Raw genomic sequence first — 24,684 nt, 5'->3', positions numbered from 1 at the left:
ATACTTGAGTATAAACAGACCCAAACATAAGCCGAGGCACCTAATTTTACCCCAAAAACTGGGAAAACGTATTGACTCGAGCATAAGCCTAGGGTGGGAAATGCAGCAGCTACTGGTAAATTTCAAAAATAAAAATAGATACCAGAGCCTGCAGGCATGGTACAGGAGAGGAAGAAGCTGCAGGCATGGTGCAACAGATGCAGAGGCTGCGGACACGGTACACGAGATGCAGGGGCTGTGGGCATGATGTAGGGGCTGTGGGCATGGTGCAGGAGATGCAGGGACTGCGGGCATGGTGCAGGAGATGCAGGGACTGCGGGCATGGTGCAGGAGATCCAGAGGCTGCGGACATGGTGCAGGAGATGCAGGGCTATGGGCATTGTGCAGCAGATGCAGGGCTGCAGACATGGTGCAGGAGATGCAGGGCAGTGGGCATGATGCAGGGCTGCGGGCATGGTACTGGAGATGCAGGGCTGAGGGCATGATGCTGGCGATGCAGGGCTGAGGGCATGGTGCAGAAGATGCAGGGCTGAGGACATGGAGCAGGGGATGCAGGGCTGAGGTCATGGTGCAGAAGATGCAGGGCTTAAGGCATGGTGCAGGAGATGCAGGGACTGCAGGCATGGTGCAGGAGATGCAGAGGCTGTGGGCATGGGCCAGGAGATGCAGGGCTGAGAGCATGGTGCAGGAGATGCAGGGCTGAAGGCATTGAGCAGAAGATGCAGGGCTGAGGGCATGGAGCAGGAGAGGCAGGGCTGAGGGCATGATGCAGGAGATGCAGGGCTGAGGGCATAGTGCAGGAGATTCAGAGCTGAGGGCATGGAGCAGAAGATGCAGGGCTGAGGGCATGGAGCAGGAGATGCAGGGCTGAGGGCATGGTGCAGAAGATGCAGGGCTGAGGGCATGGTGCAGAAGATGCAGGGCTACAGGCATGATGCAGGGCAGTGGGCATGATGCAGGGCTGCTGGCATGATGCCGGAGATGCAGGGCTGAGGGCATGGTGCAGAAGATGCAGGGCTGAAGGCATGGTGCAGGAGACGCAGGGACTGCGGGCATGGTGCAGGAGATGCAGAGGCTGCGGGCATGGGCCAGGAGATGCAGGGCTGAGGGCATAGTGCAGGAGATGCAGGGCTGAGGGCAGTGGGCATGATGCAAGGCTGCGGGCATGGTGCAGAAGATGCAGGGCTGAGGGCATGGAGCAGGAGAGGCAGGTCTGAGGGCATGGTGCAGGAGATGCAGGGCTGAGGGCATGGAGCAGGGGATGCAGGGCTGAGGGCATGGTGCAGAAGATGCAGGGCTGCGGGCATGGTGCAGAAGATGCAGGGCTGAGGGCATGGTGCAGGAGATGCAGGGACTGCGGGCATGGTGCAGGAGATGCAGAGGCTGCGGGCATGGGCCAGGAGATGCAGGGCTGAGGGCATGGTGCAGGAGATTCAGGGCTGAGGACATGGTGCAGGAGATGCAGGGCTGAGGGCATGGTGCAGGAGATGCAGGGCTGAGGGCATGGAGCAGGAGAGGCAGGGCTGAGGGCATAGTGCAGGAGATTAAGAGCTGAGAGCATGGAGCAGAAGATGCAGGGCTGAGGGCATGGTGCAGGAGATGCAGGGCAGTGGGCATGATGCAGGGCTGCGGGCATGGTGCAGGAGATGCAGGGCTCAGGGCATGGTGCAGGAGATGCAGGGCTGAGGGCATGGAGCAGGGAATGCAAGGCTGAGGGCATGGTGCAGAAGATGCAGGGGCTGAGGGCATGGTGCAGGAGATGCAGGGCTGTGGGCATGGTGCAGGAGATGCAGGGCAGTGGGCATGATGCAGGAGATGCAGGGCTGAGGGCATAGTGCAGGAGATTCAGAGCTGAGGGCATGGAGCAGGGGATGCAAGGCTGAGGGCATGGTGCAGAAGATGCAGGGGCTGAGGGCATGGTGCAGGAGATGCAGGGCTGTGGGCATGGTGCAGGAGATGCAGGGCTGCGGGCATGGTGCAGGAGATGCAGGGCAGTGGGCATGATGCAGGAGATGCAGGGCTGAGGGCATAGTGCAGGAGATTCAGAGCTGAGGGCATGGTGCAGGAGATGCAGGGCAGTGGGCATGATGCAGGGTTATGGGAATGGTGCAGGAGATGCAGGGTTCAGGGCATGGTACAGGAGATGCAGGGGCTGAGGGCATGGTGCAGGAGTTACAGGGCTGAGGGCATGGTGCAGGAGATGCAGGGCTGGGGGCATGGCGCAGGAGATGCAGGGCTGAGGGCATGGAGCAGGAGAGGCAGGGCTGAGGGCATAGTGCAGGAGATTCAGAGCTGAGGACATGGAGCAGAAGATGCAGGGCTGAGGGCATGGTGCAGGAGATGCAGGGAAGTGGGCATGATGCAGGGCTGCGGGCATGGTGCAGGAGATGCAAGACTGAGGGCAAGGAGCAGGGGATGCAAGGCTGAGGGCATGCTGCAGAAGATGCAGGGGCTGAGGGCATGGTGCAGGAGATGCAGGGCTGTGGGCATGGTGCAGGAGATGCAGGGCAGTGGGCATGATGCAGGAGATGCAGGGCTGCAGGCGTGGTGCAGGAGATGCAGGGCAGTAAACATTATGCAGGGCTGCAGGCATGGTGCATGATATGCAGGGCTGAGGGCATGGTGCAGGAGATACAGGGCTAAGGACATGGTGCAGAAGATGCAGGGCTGATAGCATGGAGTAGGAGATGCAGGGCTGAGGGCATGGTGCAGAATATGCAGGGCTGAAGGCATGGTGCAGGAGATGCAGGGCTGCGGGCATGGTGCAGGAGATGCAGGGCTGCAGGCATGGTGCAGGAGATGCAGGGCTGTGTGCATGGTGCAGGAGATGCAGGGCTGAGGGCATGAAGAAGGGCTGAGGGTATAGTGCTGGATATGCAGAGGCTGCGCAGGGGTCTTACTTACCCATCCCCGAGGTGCCTTACATTTAAAAATTGCACCATCCGGCGTCACACGTCATTGCACATGCGCCATCTGTCCGAGAATGGCCGAGTGCGTATGGGCTTTCCCGAGCGGTGGTGGCGCATGCGCAGTGTACATGTCGGGCCGGCCGCCGCTGCCGTTCGGTCAGCCCCAGGGAGAACAGGTAAGTGACTCGAGTATAAGCCGAGGGGGTTTTTTCAGCATAAAAAATGTGCTGAAAAAGTCGGCTTACATTTGAGAATATACGGTACTTACAATAAACACATTATGGCAGGGGACCCCCTGCAGGCCGCCGCATGGGCAGGGTTGGCACGCCGTGGCAGCATAAATCAGGTAAGCATTGGTGCCAGTGAAGAACAACCAAAGCGGTTCCATGTCTGCTCTTACTTATTTCTAAGGGTGGCCGTCAACTCCTCCATACGATGGATCTCATTGACTTTGGATAGTTCACGTGTAGGCGGTTGGGACTGTCTCCTCATAGCCGGTATACAGGCCTTTGCAGCATTGAGAAGCCGGATTGTCAGGGACCGCTTGTACCTACGAATTGGGCTCCTCGTGAGGTGGAGAAGGCACAGCCAGTGGTGTATTTAGGTTTTGTGCTGCCCTAGGCCTGACTAAACTTGTGCACCCCCTAATTTACATATGACCCACCCCTACCTGTAAAGGCCACACCCCTTACTGTTTATGACCCGCCCTGTCATCTGTGAACCACAGACCACAAGTCTATCAGTGCCCATCAGTGTAGCCTTATCGGTGCAGCCTCATCACTGACCTCTTTATGGGGGTGCCAGACTGATTTGCCTCCTGGACTCTGCCCTCTGGCCCAATTCACCCCATAAGATTCGCACTATACTAAAAGTGTAGCCCAAGCCGGCGTGGATGCTTTTCATGCGGGACTCGGGAGGAGGCTGTTTTTTTTTCGTGTAGGGTGCAGCTTTTTTGCTGCCCCCCTGCAAAGTGCCACCCTAGGCCTGGGCCTTGTTGGCCTAGGCCAAGATACAGCACTGGGCACAGCGCAGGGTCGTACCCCACCATGACCTCTGTGAGTTGTTTAATGACCGAGGCGACCTCTGTCCAGAAATTTCGCAGTGAGGGACAAGCCCAGAAAATATGAAGCATTGTCCCCCCCCTCTGAACCACACCGCCAACACCTATCAGGACAGCCGGCATCCATTTTATGTAGCACTGTGGGAACACTGTACCACGAAAGTTAAGATTTTGTACCTGACCTCCTGGTATTTACAGACCATAGAGGACTTATGGGCCAGCGTCAGAATTTTGTCAATTTGTACTGGTGTCAGTGAGATGTCAAGGTCCCGTTCCCAGCGTTGCAGGAAGGATAATCATTGCTCCCCAGGTGCGTCGGAGAGGAGTGAGTAAAACAGTGAAAGGGCATTTCTGGGGGGGTACCCGTCTTTACATATGGCTTCAAGCGGGGTCAGGGAGCGCGGAGCGTAACCCCTTCTCCGGATGGAAAGGAGGAAATGGCGCAGTTGGTAAATGTTGAGGGGGTCGAGGGAGGTCCTGGGCCAAGTCGCGATCTCCGAAGCGGTGAGCACATCACCCTGCCACCAGAAGTCAAGGAGGCGGGTCCTGCCCACCTGTGCCAGGCTGCGCACCTTAGCATTCGTGCAGCCCGGCGGAAAGTCCGGGTTGCCCAGTACGGGTGTGAGTTGGGATGGCGTGGGCGCGACCATCGGGTGATTCTGGATGTGCCGGGGATTCGCGTAGAGTGGCCCCGATCGTAGGATGCGAGAGAATGGGGTCCGAGGGTTGGAAGGAGGACCAGGGAGCCGGGGGCGTCAGCTGTCCTGCCACACTCACTTCCAGACTAACCCAACGTTTGAATTCTGCATTGCAGTGTAAGTCTAGGATGCGCACGAGATGCGAGGCTCTGTAATACCGGAGAAGGTCCGGGAGTCCCACTCCCCCCTTTATTTTAGGAAGGGACAAGGTCTGTAACCTGATCCTGGGCGATTTAGAGGCCCAGACGAACGATCTAAACAGCGCCGGGTCTGGTGGAAGAAGGAAAGGGGGGTGGCTATCGGTAGGGCCTGCAGGACGTAAAGAAGCCTGGGTAAAACATTCATTTTCAGTGCACTGCAGCGCCCGAACCGGGTCAGCGTTAACGATTGCCACAGGCGGAGATCAGATTTGATAGTCTCCAGTAGGGGTAGAAAGTTCACGCAGTAAAGGTCAAGTGGGTCAGCTGTGATACGGGCTCCCAGGTAGGTTAACGACCCCTCGGACCAGTGGAATGGGAATGAGGCCCTCAGGGAGCTTTGGACCTGGGCCGGGGAGGAAATGTTAAGTGCCGTTGATTTAGACAAGTTTATCTTGTAATTGGAGAGAGCGCCGTAGGTATGTAGAGCGCGGAGGATGTTCGGGAATGACACAATCGGGTTAGTAACAAAAAAGATCAGGTCGTCCACGTAGGCAGCCACCTGGACACCTGTGATGTCAGGGGACCCGCGGAGCGTGCAAAGGAGAGGTTCCAGCTTCAATATAAAAATCAGGGATGACAGCGGGCACCCCTGACGGGTGCCATTATATATCGGAAAAAAATCCGAACGCCAGGCATTGACTCGGATAGCAGAAGTCGGAGATGAGTAGAGGGCCAGAATGCATTGCAGCATCCGCGGTCCCAGGCCAATATGTGACAGGGTGGCCCGGATAAAACTCCAGGCCACACTGTCAAAGGCCTTCTCTGCATCAGCGGCAAGAAGCGAGAGCTACGTGCAGAGTGGATAAGATTTATGACCCGGGTTGTGTTGTCCCTGGCCTCGCGGGCTGGAACAAAACCAACCTGGTCGAAATGCACAAGGTGTGGTATTTGGGGCAGGAGCTGGTTCGCCAAGATTTTGGCAAACAGCTTAAGGTCTGCATTGAGAAGGGAGATGGGGCGATAGCTGCCGCACAACAAGGGATCCTTCTCCTCTTCATGGATAAGAGTGATGTAGGCCCGTAGGGCATTGGCTGGCAGCAGGCCCCCCTCCCGAACTGTGTTGAGATGCGAGAGAAGGGGTTGGCCAAGGCGGTTAAGAAACGATTGGTAATAGAGTAACGTAAAGCCATCTGGGCCTGGTGCATTTCGGGGTTTGGAATGAGCGAGAGCGAGGGACAGCTCATCCTCCGGGATCTCGCCCTCCGCTGAGAGAGAGGGCATGCCCGACTCTCAGATATAGGCCTTGGCCGCATCCTGCCCCTGGGAAGAAGACGGGGATCGGCCGGGAGGAGCAAGGTTTTACAGGGAGTGGAAAAAGGAACGAAACTCATCCGCAAGGGCCGTCGAGGTATGGTCCGCGCGGCCGCTAGCCGTCTGTACCTGAGAGATATGGGTCCGCTTCCATGGTCCCCGCAGCACCCGCATTGCCCCAGGTTTGTTAGAGAATTTGTAAAAGTGCCTCCGAGCCCACGTCATGCCCCACACCGTCTTCTGGAACATCAAGTTGTTCAATTCTTCCCTCGCTCTGATGAGGGGGAGCAGATGCTCCACCGCCAGGGAGCGCTTATGAAGTTCACTAAGGGCCTCGACCCACGCCAAAAGGGCCGCAACTGCCCCTCCTGCTCCCGCTTACATCTAGCGCCAATGTGAATGAATGCCCCCTGGACAACACACTTGTGGGCCTCCCAAACCACCAAGGGCGAAAGAGAGGAGCTGGAATTATGAGTAAAGTAGTCAGAGAACGCCCGGTCAATTTCCACCCGTAGTTCCGGGACCTGAAGAAGCGACTCATTGAGACACCAGGTTGGGGGCCTAGGAGGTCCGCATTCCCAATCGATTGTGATGTGGACAGGCACGTGGTCCGACAGGGAGAAGGTGTCAATGCGGGAGGAGGTGACCAGGTGGAGGTCGTTCTGAGGGATCAGGATGCGGTCTATCCTAGAGTAGGTGCCATGCACTGCAGATAAATGAGTGAAGTCACGCTTACCTGCATGCATAAGTTGCCAAGGATCGGTCAGGTCGAGGAGGCAGAGCTCCCTCTTCAGTTGACGCAGCCGTGCATAGGAGATGTGGGAGGTCACCTTGGACGTGTCAAGGAGAGGTTCAGAGGTGTAATTGAAATCTCCGCCCATCATGAGGTGTCCTTCCCGAAAGCCCAGCACAACTGGTGTCAATTGCTGCAGAAAAGATAAGTGATCTGATATAGGCAAATAAACATTGAGCAGAGTAATCGTAACACGTCCCACACTTACCTTCACCAACAAGTATCTGCCCAGGGGGTCTGTCTTTATTTCTTTCTATGTTTTATCCAACTTATGTAACCTTTCCTATTTTTCAAAATAAATAAACTTTTGATGAAAAAAAAAAAAAAGATAATAAAGATAAAATAGTTTGATCAGGGCTTGGCCAATATCATTGTCGGGGTCAAGGTCAGCGTAAAAAAGCAGTGAATCTGTATTTTAAGAAAAAGTGTGTAGCGCTAAAAGTAAATGAACAACAATGAAATGTGAATGCTGTGTTATAAACGGAAAACACATTAAAATAAAGTCCAAAAAAGTGCTAAAGTGAAAAAAAATGTATGTATAAAAGTCCAATCTTGAATGAAAATTAACAATAAAAAACCAATATAGTGAAAAATATAGATTTAAATGCAGTCCTATGATAGGATCAGCAATATTTATTGGTGAAAGCACAAAGTTCAGTGCACAGATGTGCACAAAAAGATTGGTGGCGACTTGAAAAGTGAAGAAGTGATCCAGTACAGGGCTCCAGAATCATCCACCGCACCCCTGTGAAATGGACACTCACCAGAAAAGCTGGCTGCCGTTACAGCAGCAAACACGCACTCGGTGTAGATCCGCCATCTGTTTTGGGGAAGGCTGTTCAGCAACTCGCACCATCCAGATGTAGCTGTGGTAAATAAAGCTCACCGGGAGTCAGATGAAGTCTCCATAGTGTACTATTTATTGGATTTGTATGTTAAAAGCCAAAATAAAATGAATCATAAAACCATATGACAATGGGTGCTACTACCGACCCAGACAGGGGCTTGACGTCAGCACTAGTGTCTCCTCCCCAACACGTTTCGTCCAATAGGACATTATCATTCTTCACCACTGGAGGACACTAGTCGGTGAGTGAGAGCACATAAGGAGGGGAGCACAACAGCACTTGTTGGAACATACTGGCACTGGAAGAATAAGATAACCAGCACTTTAAAGGACTTATTGTTCATGGAAATTTTTTGAACCGATTGCACTTTATTGATTTTTTTATAAGCATTGTGATTTAAATATTATGGTTTTGCACAAATAATGAATAGAGATACATAATAAGCACTTAATGATAAGACATCGCTGGGTACACACAATAAAAATACAGTCTGTTTCCATCTGAACACCCGGTAGAGAACAGCGGGCTGTGTCCGTGTCTGCTCTGCATAGCGGAGAGGACACAGACCTGTCATCCACCTGCTCAGCTTCCTCACAGAGCAGGCAGATCCACAGGATGAAATCTGCTCTGTCTGAAAGGGGCATCTGACGTCATCAGGAGTCACATGACCAGACACATCACTTCCTCCTATTTATACAGACCGCCAGAGAAGGATATCCAATCCGCATTAATCCTTACAGGACAAACCTCCAAACGAGTTCCGACCTCTTTCACAACAAACCCATATAATGGAGGTCTATATTAATGCCCTTATTGATTAAAAATAATTTAATTAAGAAATAAAAATAATTTCTCAAATAGATTTAAACAGAGATATACTCCCTCTAATGGTACTAAAAGGTATCTTAATTGGGAAATGGAAACTCCCTCTAGTTGTGACAGGTGTTCAGGGGGACAGGTTCACACCTAGTCATTTTATCCAACCCCATCTAGTGGTGGGGAATAATATCTTACCTAACCTATCCTTCTATGGCAGTCTGTATAAAAAGTAGGAAGTGATGTGTCTGGTGATGTGACCCTCTGATGACGTCAGACGCTTCTGACGAAACGCGTAGGTTTATGGGGTAATGCGACATTCCGCCATTTGGAGCGCAGGTGGAATGCAATCGGGGTCCCTGCTTTGTGAACGAAGCTTTATACATTTGAAACAATGTAAGTGTATTTTAATCTTTGCGCTTTTAAATAAATACAAACTACTGCACGATGGAAGTCCTTTTGCTTTGTTCCCTTTGACAAGGTATATATCGCTTCCGGTGGGATGGATTGTACCAATGGGTCCATTTTGTCATGAGGGTTTCCCTCACCTAACCTATATGCGAGTTCCCACTTGCCTCTAACCACGGTATTTTTTTTTTTTTTTTATTATTTCATTTTTTACAATTTTTTGTACATATTGTTTTCAGAGTAGTCCAGTGTCACCATAGAAACACTGTACTACTCTGGGGGTATGATCAGGAATTTGTTTTTTTTTTTTACAGAGGTACATAGAAAAGTTTTTAAGGAGCCAAAAAGGTTTTTGGGAGAAACCTGCCCTATGTGAAATAGAAAAAAGAGAGGTTTTACCCGATAGGGTGCAATAAAATATGGGCTTTTAAATGGTGACTCCCAAATAATCACACATTAATACATATATAAAAAAAGTCATATCAATATTTTATTTTTTTAGATTTATTTCTTTTTTTATATTTGTATTAATGTGTGATTATTTGGGAGTCACTATTTAAAAGCCCATATTTTATTGCCCCCTATGGGGTAGTACCTCTCTTTTTTTTTGTTACACTTTGATTGCTGCTACAATGATGATCAATGTTTTGTACTGTCATGAATGGGTTACGTTCATAACAGCTGTGATGACTAGTGATCTGTGATTGGCTACAGCTTATCACATGGTACAGGGTGCTGTGACTGGCCCAAGCACCATGTGATAGCTGTGGGCCAATCACAGCATAGGAAACAGCTGAAGTGAATGAATTTATTCATAACAGATTTGTTGACATTGTGATCATGTGATCGTATAGCGGTAACAATCCTGGGCCATGGGTACTGGCATCCGAAATGTGCTGTGTCCGCTGCGTGCTCCTAACCCGGAACAGACTGGATCACGGCATGTATGTGATCCAGCATGCCTGCTCGTAGTTAATGTAATGTGGGCGGTCATCAAGTGGTTAAGGAGGCAACACAGCAACTATGACTGCCCCATGTACATACAGTGCCTTGCGAAAGTATTCAGCCCCCTTGAACTTTGCGACCTTTTCCACATTTCAGGCTTCAAACATAAAGATATAAAACTGTAATTTTTTGTAAAGAATCAACAACAAGTGGGACACAATCATGAAGTGGAACGAAATTTATTGGATATTTCAAACTTTTTAACAAATAAAAAACTGAAAAATTGGGCGTGCAAAATTATTCAGCCCCCTTAAGTCAATACTTTGTAGCGCCACCTTTTGCTGCGATTACAGCTGTAAGTCGCTTGGGGTATGTCTCTATCGGTTTTGCACATCGAGAGACTGAAATTTTTGCCCATTCTTCCTTGCAAAACAGCTCGAGCTCAGTGAGGTTGGATGGAGAGCGTTTGTGAACAGCAGTTTTCAGTTCTTTCCACAGATTCTCGATTGGATTCAGGTCTGGACTTTGACTTGGCCATTCTAACACCTGGATATGTTTATTTGTGAACCATTCCATTGTAGATTTTGCTTTATGTTTTGGATCCTTGTCTTGTTGGAAGACAAATCTCCATCCTAGTCTCAGGTCTTTTGCAGACTCCATCAGGTTTTCTTCCAGAATGGTCCTGTATTTGGCTCCATCCATCTTCCCATCAATTTTAACCATCTTCCCTGTCCCTGCTGAAGAAAAGCTGGCCCAAACCATGATGCTGCCACCACCATGTTTGACAGTGAGGATGGTGTGTTCAGGGTGATGAGCTGTGTTGCTTTTACGCCAAAAATAACGTTTTGCATTGTTGCCAAAAAGTTTGATTTTGGTTTCATCCGACCAGAGCACCTTCTTCCACATGTTTGGTTTCTCCCAGGTGGCTTGTGGCAAACGTTAAACGACACTTTTTATGGATATCTTTAAGAAATGGCTTTCTTCTTGCCACTCTTCCATAAAGGGCAGATTTGTGCAGTATACGACTGATTGTTGTCCTATGGACAGAGTCTCCCACCTCAGCTGTAGATCTCTGCAGTTCATCCAGAGTGATCATGGGCCTCTTGGCTGCATCTCTGATCAGTCTTCTCCTTGTATGAGCTGAAAGTTTAGAGGGACGGCCAGGTCTTCTTAGATTTGCAGTGGTCTGATACTCCTTCCATTTCAATATTATCGCTTGCACAGTGCTCCTTGGGATGTTTAAAGCTTGAGAAATCTTTTTGTATCCAAATCCAGCTTTAAACTTCTCCACAACAGTATCTCTGACCTGCCTGGTGTGTTCCTTGTTCTTCATGATGCTCTCTGCGCTTTAAACGGATCTCTGAGACTATCACAGTGCAGGTGCATTTATACGGAGACTTGATTACACACAGGTGGATTATATTTATCATCATTAGTCATTTAGGTCAACATTGGATCATTCAGAGATCCTCACTGAACTTCTGGAGAGAGTTTGCTGCACTGAAAGTAAAGGGGCTGAATAATTTTGCACGACCGATTTTTCAGTTTTTTATTTGTTAACAAAGTTTGAAATATCCAATAAATTTCGTTCCACTTCATGATTGTGTCCCACTTGTTGTTGATTCTTAAAAAAAAAATTACAGTTTTATATCTTTATGTTTGAAGCCTGAAATGTGGCAAAAGGTCGCAAAGTTCAAGGGGGCCGAATACTTTCGCAAGGCAAAGTATATTATATCATGTGGATGTACACATAAAAAAAAGTTTTAAAACACAACTCATATTGATACAATTCTTTACAAATTGACTTATAGGAAAAAATATAAAAAATAAAAGCTAGGCTACACATTAATTTAATACATTTTAACAAATTTGAAGCCTCTTTCAATGACCTGCAGGGGTTGGACAAAAATATGGAAACACTACAGGATTTGACAAGACATTAATGCTCTGATTCATACAACTGGTAATGATGAGCATGCAGGCCAAGTCTCGCACCTTCCCTGGGTGCTGCAATCGCCGGACCTCAATATCATAGAGCCACTACAGGTACATTTTGAAGAACAAGATTCGGGCTCGTTTACCGCCTCCGGCATCTCTGCGAAAACCAGACCAATTTTGCATGAAGAGTGGTATCAGCTTCCATTATTCACCATCCAAGAGTTATATTTGTCAATTCCCAGGAAAATTCAGACCGTCTTGGATGCCAAAGTTGGTCCAACACCATAATAGGTAACGATTTCTTTATTTTACCTGCTGTTTCCAATAATTTGTCAAACCCCTGTTTACTGCCATAGGTTGGCGTCTCACCCCGGCTCTTCACTCTTACAGCTCCTCTAGAGGTGTGCCCTCTCCACTCTGGCTTTTGCTGCGATACGAGCTCCTCAAGGTTGACAAGTCTTCATGAAATACATTCTCCATGAGCTCACGGACAGACTGTCTCACCCTTTTCTTCATATCTTTCCCAATGAAGACGTAGAGAATCGGATTGATACAGCTATTGAACATGGCCAGAGACTGAGAGAGAAGGTCCAAGGTTAAAACTAGGCCATTGACAATGTATAGCAAGACCACCCCCATGATGTGGTAGGGGGCCCAGGTGATGAAAAATGCAACTACAATTCCTAACGCCACCTTGGTGCTTTTCCTGCCTACATTTAAAGATCTGATGTTGTATGCTTTAATAGCCAGAGAGATGTAACAGGCAGAAATGGTTATAAGAGGAATCAAAAACCCAAAAGTTAGACGATAAAAAGTGACGGCAAATGTGTTGTGATCTCCCGAAAAGCAATAGGTCTTGTTATTGAAAGTGTCAGTTTTACGGTAGATGGCGGCAGGCAGACTCATCGCGGAAGACATCATCCAAATAGCCAAGCATATCATCCACGCCGTGCGTACTCTTCGATGATTTTGGGCCCACAACGGTTGGACAACCAGAATCCATCGGTCAACGCTGATAGCCACCAGGGTGAAGACGCTGGCAAACATGTTAAGGATAATGATGAAGGGTAAAATCTTGCAGAGGGCAGGACCGTACAGCCATTCTGGGTAGAAGAACTGCACTACACTGAATGGAAGACACAAGCAGCACATGATATCGGCCAGAGCAAGGTTCCCAAACAAAATGGTGGTCACAGTCCGCTTCATCTTCACTCCAGTAACCCAAAGCACCAGAGCATTGCCGGGGACACCCACGAGGGTAGTGAGAGATAAAACCAGGATGGTGCAGACTTGCTCATGGCTGTAAAAGATGTTTGGTTCTGTTGCATCGCTGAAATTTGACATTTTGCGTCTCTGTAAAGAAATTGACAGTTAGTGGGTGTGTCTGATCATTATCGTATTTCTGTTGTTTTACACATAAGAAATATAACAGATCACATAATCAGGGTTTTTTATTCTCAGAGAACGGGTGCAGGAACTCCCCCCTTTCTGAGTCACCCTTTGTCTCTGCCCCCTACCTACCTCTGAGCCCCATCCCTTGGTTCCACCCCCTATTCATCTCCCATTACCGTTTTGTGCTACTAAGTGATTTGTATGGAAAGACAGTAAAACAGTAAGCAACAATAGACCCCACCACAGCATCAATAGACCCCCTTCGAGCAGCAATAGATTACTCACACAAAAATAGATTTAGCAACAATGGACCCCTAGCAGCATTAACAGATCTCCCAGCAGCCAGCATCAATAGACCTCTCCCTCAACAGTAGATTCCTGCCAACAACAATGGACCCCGGCAACAAAATAACACCCCAGCAACAACAGATCTCCCAGCAGCCAGCATCAATAGACCTCTCCCTCAACAGTCGATTCGTGCCAACAATAATTGACCCCCTCACCAGCAACAATAGAGCTGGGCAGGCAGGCAAATACAGAGAATCACTGGTACTAAGGCTACCCAGAGGGTCATGAATGGAGATCATGACTCTGAATGGTGTGTAACCCAAATCATTCTATAGCCTGCCTCCATATGTTTGTATGGACAATTTGGAAGAGCATATATTTCCGGCACAGTTTGATATGCTCTCTATGCCTTAATAAGGTGGACTCCACTTATGAGTTGGACGAGTGCGTCCTAAGGCAGCGAAACAAACTCTAATATAAAGAGCGTGGTTATCATGTTCCCCCTGGCCTTGTGAACCAGGAAGAGGGGACAAATCCCTACAGAGGGGCAGACTTGAACGATTGTCACCACAAGACGGGGGCTCCATATTATCCATCTGAGAGAGCACTGTAGACAAAGCTCTATACCCATATCTGTACACCTAATCATATAGACTGTGATTCTCCCTACCTGTCATCTAAACCTCCATATACGGCAAGAAATATCGGTATTGCTCGGTCTCTCTGGCCCTGACGAAGCCTGATGCGAAACGCGTTGGCTCATTGGGACCCACAAACCGAATCATCAAAGACTTCTTGCATCAACATCAGCTTGAAGCACGTATTGCTCCCTTTATAGGGATATATTTCTGTGCTGTTGATTTTAATATGTTGGTTAATATATGAGGGATGTCTTATGTGTTTTTTGTACATCCCTCATTGTACTACAAACCTTCTTTTAAGATATATCAATAAATTAATTAATTTTAAAGGTGTTGGTTTTCTGGTCTTCCTTCTCCCAACTAGCCTTGAAACCCCTACTTTATCTCTAGATTTTTGTGTTCAACAATAGAGCTACCTAGTAACAATAGACCCCGACACAAAAAAAACCCCATACCAGCGACAATAGATCCCCCCAGCAGCCAGTATCAATAGACTTCAGTGCTAGAGGTGCCGAAACGGCGTTCCCCCGCGTTCCCACTGAAAAAAAACTCTGCACATAGTAACATAATTAGATCAGCATTAACGAAAAAACCAGTGTGTCGCCTGAAGTAACACGAAAATATGACATGTAGATACGACAGGTGAAATTATCATATGCCACGTCTAGATGACATTATTAGGATAGCACCACGAGTTTTCAGATGGATGTTCATCTTAGTGTGAAAAAAGAATAATCATGTGAGTGTAGGTGCGGTGCAGCAATAATTCACAGAGTCAGGTACAATGGAAAACTTTACTGAAATAGCACAGCAACAGTTCACATCAAACCAAGAGGGAAAGTTGCCCAACCGGGTGCACTCACAGTTTCCAGTAATGTGAAGAGAGCAGGATTCAGCCGAATTGACTGTAAAGTCTGTATAGAACGTCTGTATAGAAAGTGCGGCCTGGCCATCTACTGCCCAAGCAGCATGGTGTCCAAGGATTTGTGACCCCACGCTTTCTCTCCTCATCAGGAACCTTTATCTTGCCACTAGTACTGTCCTTAACAGGCGGGGTAACTGTCCCTACTCTATCAACTTGCAAAATGCGCACCAAACATGGGAGCCAGTGTTTTAAATATGCTTTGCTTTACCCAAGATGGTTGCTTGAGTCACATGGGCAGCAGAATCCAATAGGTCCCCAATGATCCAGGAAACCATAGAGGAACTTCGTTCCTTTTGACTCCCTCTCCAACAACAGTGCTGCTGTGAAAGAGCACCACCTGCAGTAGAGAAAGTAAACTGCACCTGCCTACATCCTCCAAAGCAAAACGTAAGCAAAGTAAATGAGAAGGAAGCAAATGAAGTGAAGAGAAACGAGAAGAAGTAGAAAGAGGCGTAGAGTGGTGTGACAGACTCAGCTTTTGGAGGGGACTGCTGGGTGGCCTTTTGCCTATGCACTATGGGCCCTGGCTTTTAAGGAAACACTACTCTTTGGGAGGTGTGTGCCTGGGGGACCCTTGGAGTGGTCTTGTTTGGATTCAAGTCCATATCTCCACAAAATACAAAGACTCTGGGAACTGGAGGTTCTACATACACATTTGGGGCCTCTATGCCTCAAACCAGCAATGACTGTAGATGTTAATTTAACCACTTGCTGACCACCCACAGTATATTTACTGCAGCAGTCAGCCCCTCACAGGCAAAGCAACGTAGGGATACGTCGCTAGCCTGTGAGGCTCTAGGGGATCCCGCCCCCGCTCGTTCACGGACCCCCCCCCGCCGGCCACTCGCGATCGTCCGCTGCAGAGGGAGAAAGGCAGGCGGTTGATGTGAACAAAGCCGTCTGTCATTCTCCGCTGTGTAAGAACAGAGATCATGCGGTCCTGCTATGCAGGATCATATATCTCTGTTGTTACACAACAAGCCACACCCCTTCACAGTTAGAAGCACGCCCCTAGGGACACACTTAACCCCTCCTTCTCCAATAAAGTTAACCCCTTCCCTGCCAGTGTAATTTTTACAGTAACAGTGCATATGTACAGCACTGATTACTGTAGTAATGTCACTGGTACCCCAAAAAGTGTCAAAAATGTCAGTCAGGGGTCCGATCTGTCCGCCGCAATGTCGCAGTCCCGCAACAAAAAATCGCAGATCGCCGCCATAACACGTAAAAAAAAAAACAACAAAAATGACAAAAATCTTTCCCGTGGTTAGTAAACACAATAACTTTTGCGCAAACCAATCAAAATACGTTTTTTGCAATTTTTTTTACCAAACATATGTGCAGAAAACAAATTGGCCTAAAATGTTAAAAAAATTAGATTTTTACATTTTCTTTTTTTGGGAACTTAATATAAAAAAATGTGAAAAATATTGTTATTTTTGCAAAATTATTGCTCTTTTTCTGTTTATAGCGCATGATAAAAAAATCGCACAGGTGATCAAATACCACTAAAAGAAAGCTCTGTTTGTAGGAAAAAAAAGGACGTCAATTTTGTTTAGGTACAGCGTTGTACGACCGCGTAATTGTCCGTTAAAATCACGCAGTGCCGAATCGCAAAATAGGGCCTGGTCAGGAAGGGGGTAAAATCTTCCGGGGCTTAAGTGGTTAATCAGCTCAAACCACTGAGGTCCCCTGCCATAATGTGTTTATTGTAAGTAGGCCTCTCCCAGAGTGTGCCCCCTAAGTGTCTTCCTCCCATTGTTAATTGGATCACCTATTGTTTCTGTCTGTCCTCCCATATATGTGTTTATACTTGTAATAATATGTATTGTACAGTACTTTGTATTCAGGGTTGTAGGTGTCAAATGGTCTGGACTCCTAGGCTGGTTTAAGGGCCTAGTTAATTAGTTCATGTTAATTATATCACTGTCAGCTATTAGTTGCTAGATGTGGATTTGCACGTTGTACATGTTGCATCTCCCACTGTTGTGTTAGTTATATATATTCCTGTATACAGTTTCCTATGCATACAATAATGTGATCAAGCTTTTATCTGATTTTGTGTGGTATATAAATTCTCTGTGAGTTTTCAATAAATGTGTTTTTTCTATTTTTCACCACCACCCTACATTGAGTCCTGACTAGTGACTGGGTGGGCTGCGGGATCTTGTATCGGTCAGTTACCAGGCAAGGGAAGCTTATACGATGGACATACTCCTCTTGAGTATCAGGGTCCGTCACAAGTGGTAAATATGGGAAGTGGGGAGGTATCACATACCTGGTGTTGAAGGCCAGTGGAGAGAGAGGGCTTCCCTTGTGGCTAAGTTCCAAACCCCACTGAGGATGGAAACAGCACTGGTCGCATGCTGGACTGTCTGCAGGAGGTTCCAGAGTACAGCTAGTATGCTGGCATAGAATTAGCAGACAGGTGGCGCCCGTGTGGTGTTGCAGGACTCGCATAATACTGAGACTGGAGCGTGGTCAGAAGGAAGCATAAGTCACGAGCCAGATGGGTATCAGAGCAGACATGGTCAGGTGGACAGCCGAAGTCAGGAGCCAGGTGGGTATCACAGCAGATGTGGTCAGGTAGATAGCCAAGGTCAGGAGCTAGGTGGGAATCATAGCAGACGTGGTCAGGTTGATAGCCAAGGTCAGGAGCTAGGTGGGAATCAGAGCAGACATGGTCAGGTGGATAGCCAAGGTCAGGAGCTAGGTGGGAATCAGAGCAGACATGGTCAGGTGGATAGCTGAGGTCAGGAGCCAGGTGGGTATCAGAACAGACGTGGTCAGGTGAATAGCTGAGGTCAGGAGCCAGGTGGGTATCAGAGCAGACGTGGTCAGGTGGATAGCCAAGGTCAGGAGCCAGGTGGGTTTTAGAGCAGACGTGGTCAGGGGGATAGCAGAGGTCAGGAGCTAGGTGGGAATCAGAGCAGATGTGGTCAGGTGGATAGCTGTGAGGTCAGGAACCAGGTGGGTATCAGAGCAGATGTGGTCAGGTGGATAGCCAAGGTAAGGAGCCAGGTGGGTTTTAGAGCAGACGTGGTCAGGGGGATAGCCGAGGTCAGAAGCCGGGTGGGTATCAGAGCAGACGTGGTCAGGTGGGTACCCGAGGTTAAACACAGGAAGCAAGCAGGAGACAGGTTAAGGACAAGCCCGGTCGGTAACAGGAGACACAGAAACAGGAATATCACGAAGATAATGCAGTGGAGGAGACAAACATCAACCAGCAAATGCAGCCACTGAGGTGTTGCAGGACTCGCATAATGCTGAGACTGGAGCGTGGTCAGAAGGAAGCCTAGGTCTGTAGCCAGGTGGATACCAGAGCAGACGTGGTCAGGTGGATAGCTGAGGTCAGGAGCCAGGTGGGTATCAGAGCAGACGTGGTCAATTGGATAGCCAAGGTCAGGAGCTAGGTGGGTATCAGAACAGATGTGGTCAGGTGGATAGCCAAGGTCAGGAGCCAGGGGGTATCAGAGCAGATGTGGTCAGGTGGATAGCGGAGGTAGGGGGCCAGGTGGGTATCAGAGCAGATGTGGTCAGGTGGATCGCCAAGGTCAGGAACCAGGTGGGTATCAGAGCAGACATTGTCAGGTGGATACCCGAGGTTAAACACAGGAAGCAAACAGAAGACAGGTTAAGGACAAGCCCGCTCATTAACAGGAGACACAGAAACAGGAATATCACGAAGATAATGCAGTGGAGGAGCCAAAGATCAACCAGCAACTGCAGCCACTGAGGGGTTGCAGGACTCGCATAATGCTGAGACTAGAGCGTGGTCAGAAGGAAGCCTAGGTCTGTAGCCAGGTGGGTACCAGAGCAGACGTGGTCAGGGGGATAGCGGAGGTCAGGAGCCAGGTGGTATCAGAGCAGACGTGGTCAGGTGGATAGCCGAGGTCAGGAGCCAGGGGGTATCAGAGCAGATGTGGTCAGGTGGATAGCTGAGGTCAGGGGCCAGGTGGGTTTTAGAGCGGACGTGGTCAGGTGGATAGCCGAGGTCAGGAGCCAGGTGGGTATCAGAGCAGACGTGGTCAGGTGGATAGCTGAGGTCAGGAGCCAGGTGGGTATCAGAGCAGACGTGGTCAGGTGGATAGCCAAGGTCAGGAGCCAGGTGGGTTTTTAGAGCAGACGTGGTCAGGAGGATAGCTGAGGTCAGGAGCTAGGTGGGAATCGGAGCAGATGTGGTCAGGTGGATAGCCAAGGTTAGGAGCCAGGTGGGTATCAGAGCAGATGTGGTCAGGTGGATAGCCAAGGTTAGGAGCTAGGTGGGAATCAGAGCAGACGTGGTCAGGTGGATAGCCAAGGTAAGGAGCCAGGTGGGTTTTAGAGCAGACGTGGTCAGGTGGATAGCCGAGGTCAGGAGCCAGGTGGGTATCAGAGCAGACATGGTCAGGTAGATACCCGAGGATAAACACAAGAAGCAAGCAGGAGACAGGTTAAGGACAAGCCAGGTCAGTAACAGGAGACACAGGAACAGGAATATCATGAAGATAATGCAGTGGAGGAGCCGAAGATCAACCAGCAACTGCAGCCACTGAGGGGTTGCAGGACACGCATAATGCTGAGACTGGAGCGTGGTCAGAAAGAAGCCTAGGTCTGTAGCCATGTGGGTACCAGAGCAGACGTGGTCAGGCGGATAGAGGAAGTCAGGAGCCAGGTGGGTATCAGAGCAGTCGTGGTCAGGTGGATAGCCGAGGTCAGGAGCCAGGTGAGTATCAGAGCAGACGTGGTCAGGTGGATAGAGGAGGACAGGAGCCAGGTGGGTATCAGAGCAGACGTGGTCAGGTGGATAGAGGAGGACAGGAGCCAGGTGGGTATCAGAGCAGACGTGGTCAGGTGGATAGAGGAGGACAGGAGCCAGGTGGGTATCAGAGCAGACGTGGTCAGGTGGATAGAGGAGGTCAGGAGCCAGGTGGGTATCAGAGCAGACGTGGTCAGGTGGATAGCCAAGGTTAAACACAAGAAGCACTTGTGACACTCTATGGCCTTGGAGGACCGGGGCGACGTCATATGTCGCTTCCTAGAAACAGTTTTAAAGAGCCCATTTTTTTTCATCTTTTTTTTGTGTAGATGTGAGGTGTGAGGTCTTTTTGACCCCAGATCTCACATTAAAGAGGACCTTTCCTGCTTATTTCTATTACAAGGGATGTTTACATTCCTTGTAAAAGGAATAAAAGTGATCAAACATTTTTTTTTTAAAAGGACAGTGTAAAAATAATAAATAAAAGATAAAATAAATAGGGAAATAAAAAATTAAAAAAATGAAAGCGCTCCGTCTTTGCTAGCTCACGCGCAGAATCGAACACATACGCACATGTGAGGTATCGCCGCGATCGTTAGAGCGAGAGCAATAATTCTAGCCCTCGACCTCCTCTCTAACTCTTAACAGGTAACCTGCAAAAAATGTTTAATGTGTCGCCTATGGGGATTTTTAAGTACCATGGTTTTTTGCCATTCCACGAGTGTGCGCAATTTTGAAGCATGACATGTTGGGTATCTATTTACTCGACGTAACATTATCTTTCACATTATAGGAAAAAAATTGGGATAATTTACTGTACTGTTTTCTTATTTTTTAATTGAAAAAAGTGTATTCTTTCCAAAAAAAAAAAAATAACGTTTGTAAGACCGCTGCACAAATACGGTGTGATAGAAAATATTGCAACAATCTCCATTTTATTCTCCAGGGTCTCTGCTAAAACAAAAAGAAAATATAACGCTGGGGGGTTCTAAGTCATTTTCTAGCAAACAAAAAAAATGATTTTAACTTGTAAACAACAAGTGTCAGAAAAAGGCGGGGTCCAGAAGTGGTTATACAAAAAAATTGGGCTAACTTTACTGTTTTGGTTTATTTTTTTTTATTTTATTTTTTTTAATTCATGAAAGTGTATTTTTAAAAAAAAAAAATGTGTTTGAAAGACCGCTGCACAAATACAGTGTGACATAAAATATTGCAATGCCTGTCATTTTATTCTCTAGGGTCTCTGCAAAAAAAAAAAAAAAATATATATATATACAGTATCTCACAAAAGTAAGTACACCCCTCACATTTTTGTAAATATTTTATTCTATCTTTTCATGTGACAACACTGAAGAAATGAGACTTTGCTACAATGTAAAGTAGTGAGTGTACAGCTTGTATAACAGTGTAAATTTGCTGTCCCCTCAAAATAACTCAACACACAGCCATTAATGTCTAAACTGCTGGCAACAAAAGTCAGTACACCCCTATGTGACAATGTCCAAACTGGGCCCAATTAGCCATTTTCCCTCCCCGGTGTCATGTGACTCGTTAGTGTTACAAGGTCTCAGGTGTGAATGGGGGGAGCAGGTGTGTTAAATGTGGTGTTATCGCTCTCACTCTCTCATACTGGTCACTGGAAGTTCAACATGGCACCTCATGGCAAAGAACTCTCTGAGGATCTGAAAAAAAGAATTGTTGCTCTACATAAAGATGGCCTAGGCTATAAGAAGATTGCCAAGACCCTGAAACTGAGCTGCAGCACGGTGGCCAAGACCATACAGCGGTTTAACAGGACAGGTTCCACTCAGAACAGGCCTCGCCATGGTCCACCCAAGAAGTTGAGTGCACATGCTCAGCGTCATATCCAGAGGTTGTCTTTGGGAAATAGACGTATGAGTGCTGCCAGCATTGCTGCAGAGGGTGAAGGGGTGGGGGAGGGGTCAGCCTGTCAGTGCTCAGACCATACGCCGCACACTGCATCAAATTGGTCTGCATGGCTGTCATCCCAGAAGGAAGCCTCTTCTAAAGATGATGCTCAAGAAAGCCTGAAAACAGTTTGCTGAAGACAAGCAGACTAAGGACATGGATTACTGGAACCATCTCCTGTGCTCTGATGAGACCAAGATAAACTTATTTGGTTCAGATGGTGTCAGGCGTGTGTGGGGGCAACCAGGTGAGGAGTACAAAGACAAGTGTGTCTTCCTACAGTCAGGCATGGTGGTGGGAGTGTCATGGTCTGGGGCTGCATGAGTGCTGCCGGCACTGGGGAGCTATAGTTCGTTGAGGGAACCATGAATGCCAACATGTACTGTGACATTTGCAAATTAAGTCGCGCTAATCATATGATCATGGAGCAGAGGCGTAACTAGAACCTTCAGGGCCCTGATGCAAGTAACCATGAAGGGCCCCCCAGACCCCTGGCCGGGGCCCTTACCTTCAAGCCCAGGGCTCTTCCCACTAATCCTGGGGCTCTTTACACTCGTTGCATGGCCTTTTATTACGGTCCCGCAGCAGGATTCTTTCACAAGTTCTGCAGTGGGCCCCCTTCCTGTAATCTTGTGGGCCCACTTCCTGCAATCTTGGGGCCTCCCCACAGTGGTGCAATGCCAGGGTCCGGTCGCAAGTGTGACCTTTGCGATCCTGGAAGTTCACCCACTGGTTTGCTACCGGGCCCCCTGGAGCATGGGGCCCGGTAGCGATTGCAACCCCTGCAACCCCTGTAGTTACGCCCCTGTCATGGAGAAGTAAAGTCCATAAAGTCCAGACAATGAATGGAGATGTAATCAAAGAACAGGTCCCCTTAAGGGTGTATGCTTACCACATAGAGGTAAGATATAGGCAAAACTCTCTGTGCAAGTCTTGTCACCTTGATAGTAGATCCAGGCTCACATGAATGATAGACTCAGTAGTCATTGGATCATGGAAGTAAAATAAAGAACGCAATAGCGTAAAAGCCAACAAACTGAATGGATTAAACACCACAGTGTTCCATAACATATGGATTAAGTGTGAAAGTATAGGCCACCACCAATAAATTATTCACTAGTAATAGTGAATACTAAGAGGTAAACCATGCATTAAAAAAGTTATTAAAGTAATAGGTACCCCTTACCAATAAAAGATAAGGGTCAACACCAAAATATATTTAAGTCGTGTTCTGGCTAGAGTCGCCTCTTACCGGACATCGATACAATAGTGACCAAAGTGAAGAAAGAAAGAGTGCTGAACCACCACCAACCAGATTAGCCTCTTACCATGTGAAGATAAAAGTATAGCAAAATGTGCAGATCACAATCCAGTGTAACACACTGAGCCAATATCAAGACACACCAGTAGGGGTCGCCTCTTACCAGATGGAGAAAACAATCAAGCCTGTAGGCATACCCCACTTTTAAGTACATAATGGGACCAGAGCATGTATGTAAAAAGAAAATGTACTTAAAGTGAAGCAATACATTTTTTCACTTCTCAATGCATGTAAATACACTAGCTCCATAGGAAATCTTGGTCAGCTTGACATGGCATTGCTCTTAAACCATGTGACAAGGACACCAAGCTTGGGGAGCATGTTAAGGGGATCCAGGACTATGACATAGTAGATTACCTAGGCAAGCTGGCCAGCCACAAACAGGATATGTTGTAGTCCTGGGCCCCCTCTCGGTGCTCCATAAGTTTGGTATCCCTGTCACTTATGGTTTGGGAGCAGTGCCATGTCAAGCTGAACAAGATTTCCTATAGACGCCAATGTTAAAAACCGGGAGTAGTGTCATGCCAAGCTGAACAAGCTGTGTCCTTACTCGCGAGTGTACTTAAAGTGAGTGTACTTAAAGCGGGGTATGCCTGTATAGTATTCAAACATCCAGGGACCAACACTTGGCTGAAAGTACGGCTTCTCAGATGTCTCCAAAATAGTGCCCCTCTGCTGAAGCCATGTTGCCAGCTGGACTCCAGTGACAACCTGTGAAGCTCTGTGATGTCATCATGGAGGAGGGGAAGAGGACTCCAGTGACAACCTGTGAAGCTCTGGTGAACTCCATGCCCAAGAGGGTTAAGGCAGTGCTGGAAAATAATGGTGGCCACACAAAATATTGACACTTTGGGCCCAATTTGGACATTGTCACTTAGGGGTGTACTCACTTTTGTTGCCAGCGGTTTAGACATTAACCACTTGCCGACCGCCGCAAGTAGATTTACTGCGGCAGTCAGCCCCTGCCAGGCAGAGTGACGTTAATTAACGTCACTAGCCTGGGAGGGTCTGAGGAGCGAGCACGCGCCCGCGGAGGCGCGCTCCCGCTCCCGCGCGGTCACGGACCCCCCCGCGCGTGTGACCAGCGGACCCGATGTCTGCCAGCCACTCGGCGATCGGCGGGGGAGAGGGAGAATGTCAGGCAGCTTGTGTAAACAAGCCACCTGTCATTCTCCTCACTGTAAAGACACTGATCACACGGATGTAGTATGTAGATCCGTTGATCAGTGTCCTTACAGCTAGAGCCACAGCCAATCACAGTAGAAACCACGCCCCTAGGGACACACACAGCCCCTCCCTCCCAAATAAAGTTAACCCCTTCACTGCCAGTGTATTTTTACAGTAACAGTGCATATGTATAGCACTGATTACTGTAGAAATGTCACTGGTAACCCCAAAAGTGTCAAAAATGTCAGTCAAGGGTCCGATCTGTCCGCCGCAATGTCGCAGTACCGCAAAAGAAATCGCAGATCGCCGCCATTACGCGTTAAAAAAAAAAACAACAAAAATGACAAAAATCTTTCCCTTTGTTAGTAAACGCAATAACTTTTGCGCAAACCAATCAAAATACGCTTTTTGCGATTT

At 48.2% G+C, this 24,684-nt stretch overlaps 1 protein-coding gene across 1 annotated transcript; it reads right to left on the bottom strand.

Annotated features, from left to right (window-relative positions):
• Positions 1-12,250: 12,250 nt before the first annotated feature.
• On the bottom strand, positions 12,251-13,276 carry LOC309564145 (C3a anaphylatoxin chemotactic receptor-like; the record flags this gene model as incomplete). Its single annotated transcript, XM_082268774.1, has 1 exon — positions 12,251-13,276. Exon 1 carries the CDS (start codon positions 13,208-13,210, stop codon positions 12,251-12,253), a length of 960 nt encoding a protein of 319 aa, XP_082124900.1. The 5' UTR covers positions 13,211-13,276.
• Positions 13,277-24,684: the final 11,408 nt, after the last annotated feature.

Source organism: Pelophylax lessonae, assembly GCF_965119305.1.
Source record: "Pelophylax lessonae genome assembly, chromosome: 9".
Classification (NCBI taxonomy): Eukaryota; Metazoa; Chordata; class Amphibia; order Anura; family Ranidae; genus Pelophylax; species Pelophylax lessonae.
This window is presented reverse-complemented; position numbering and strand designations above follow the sequence as displayed.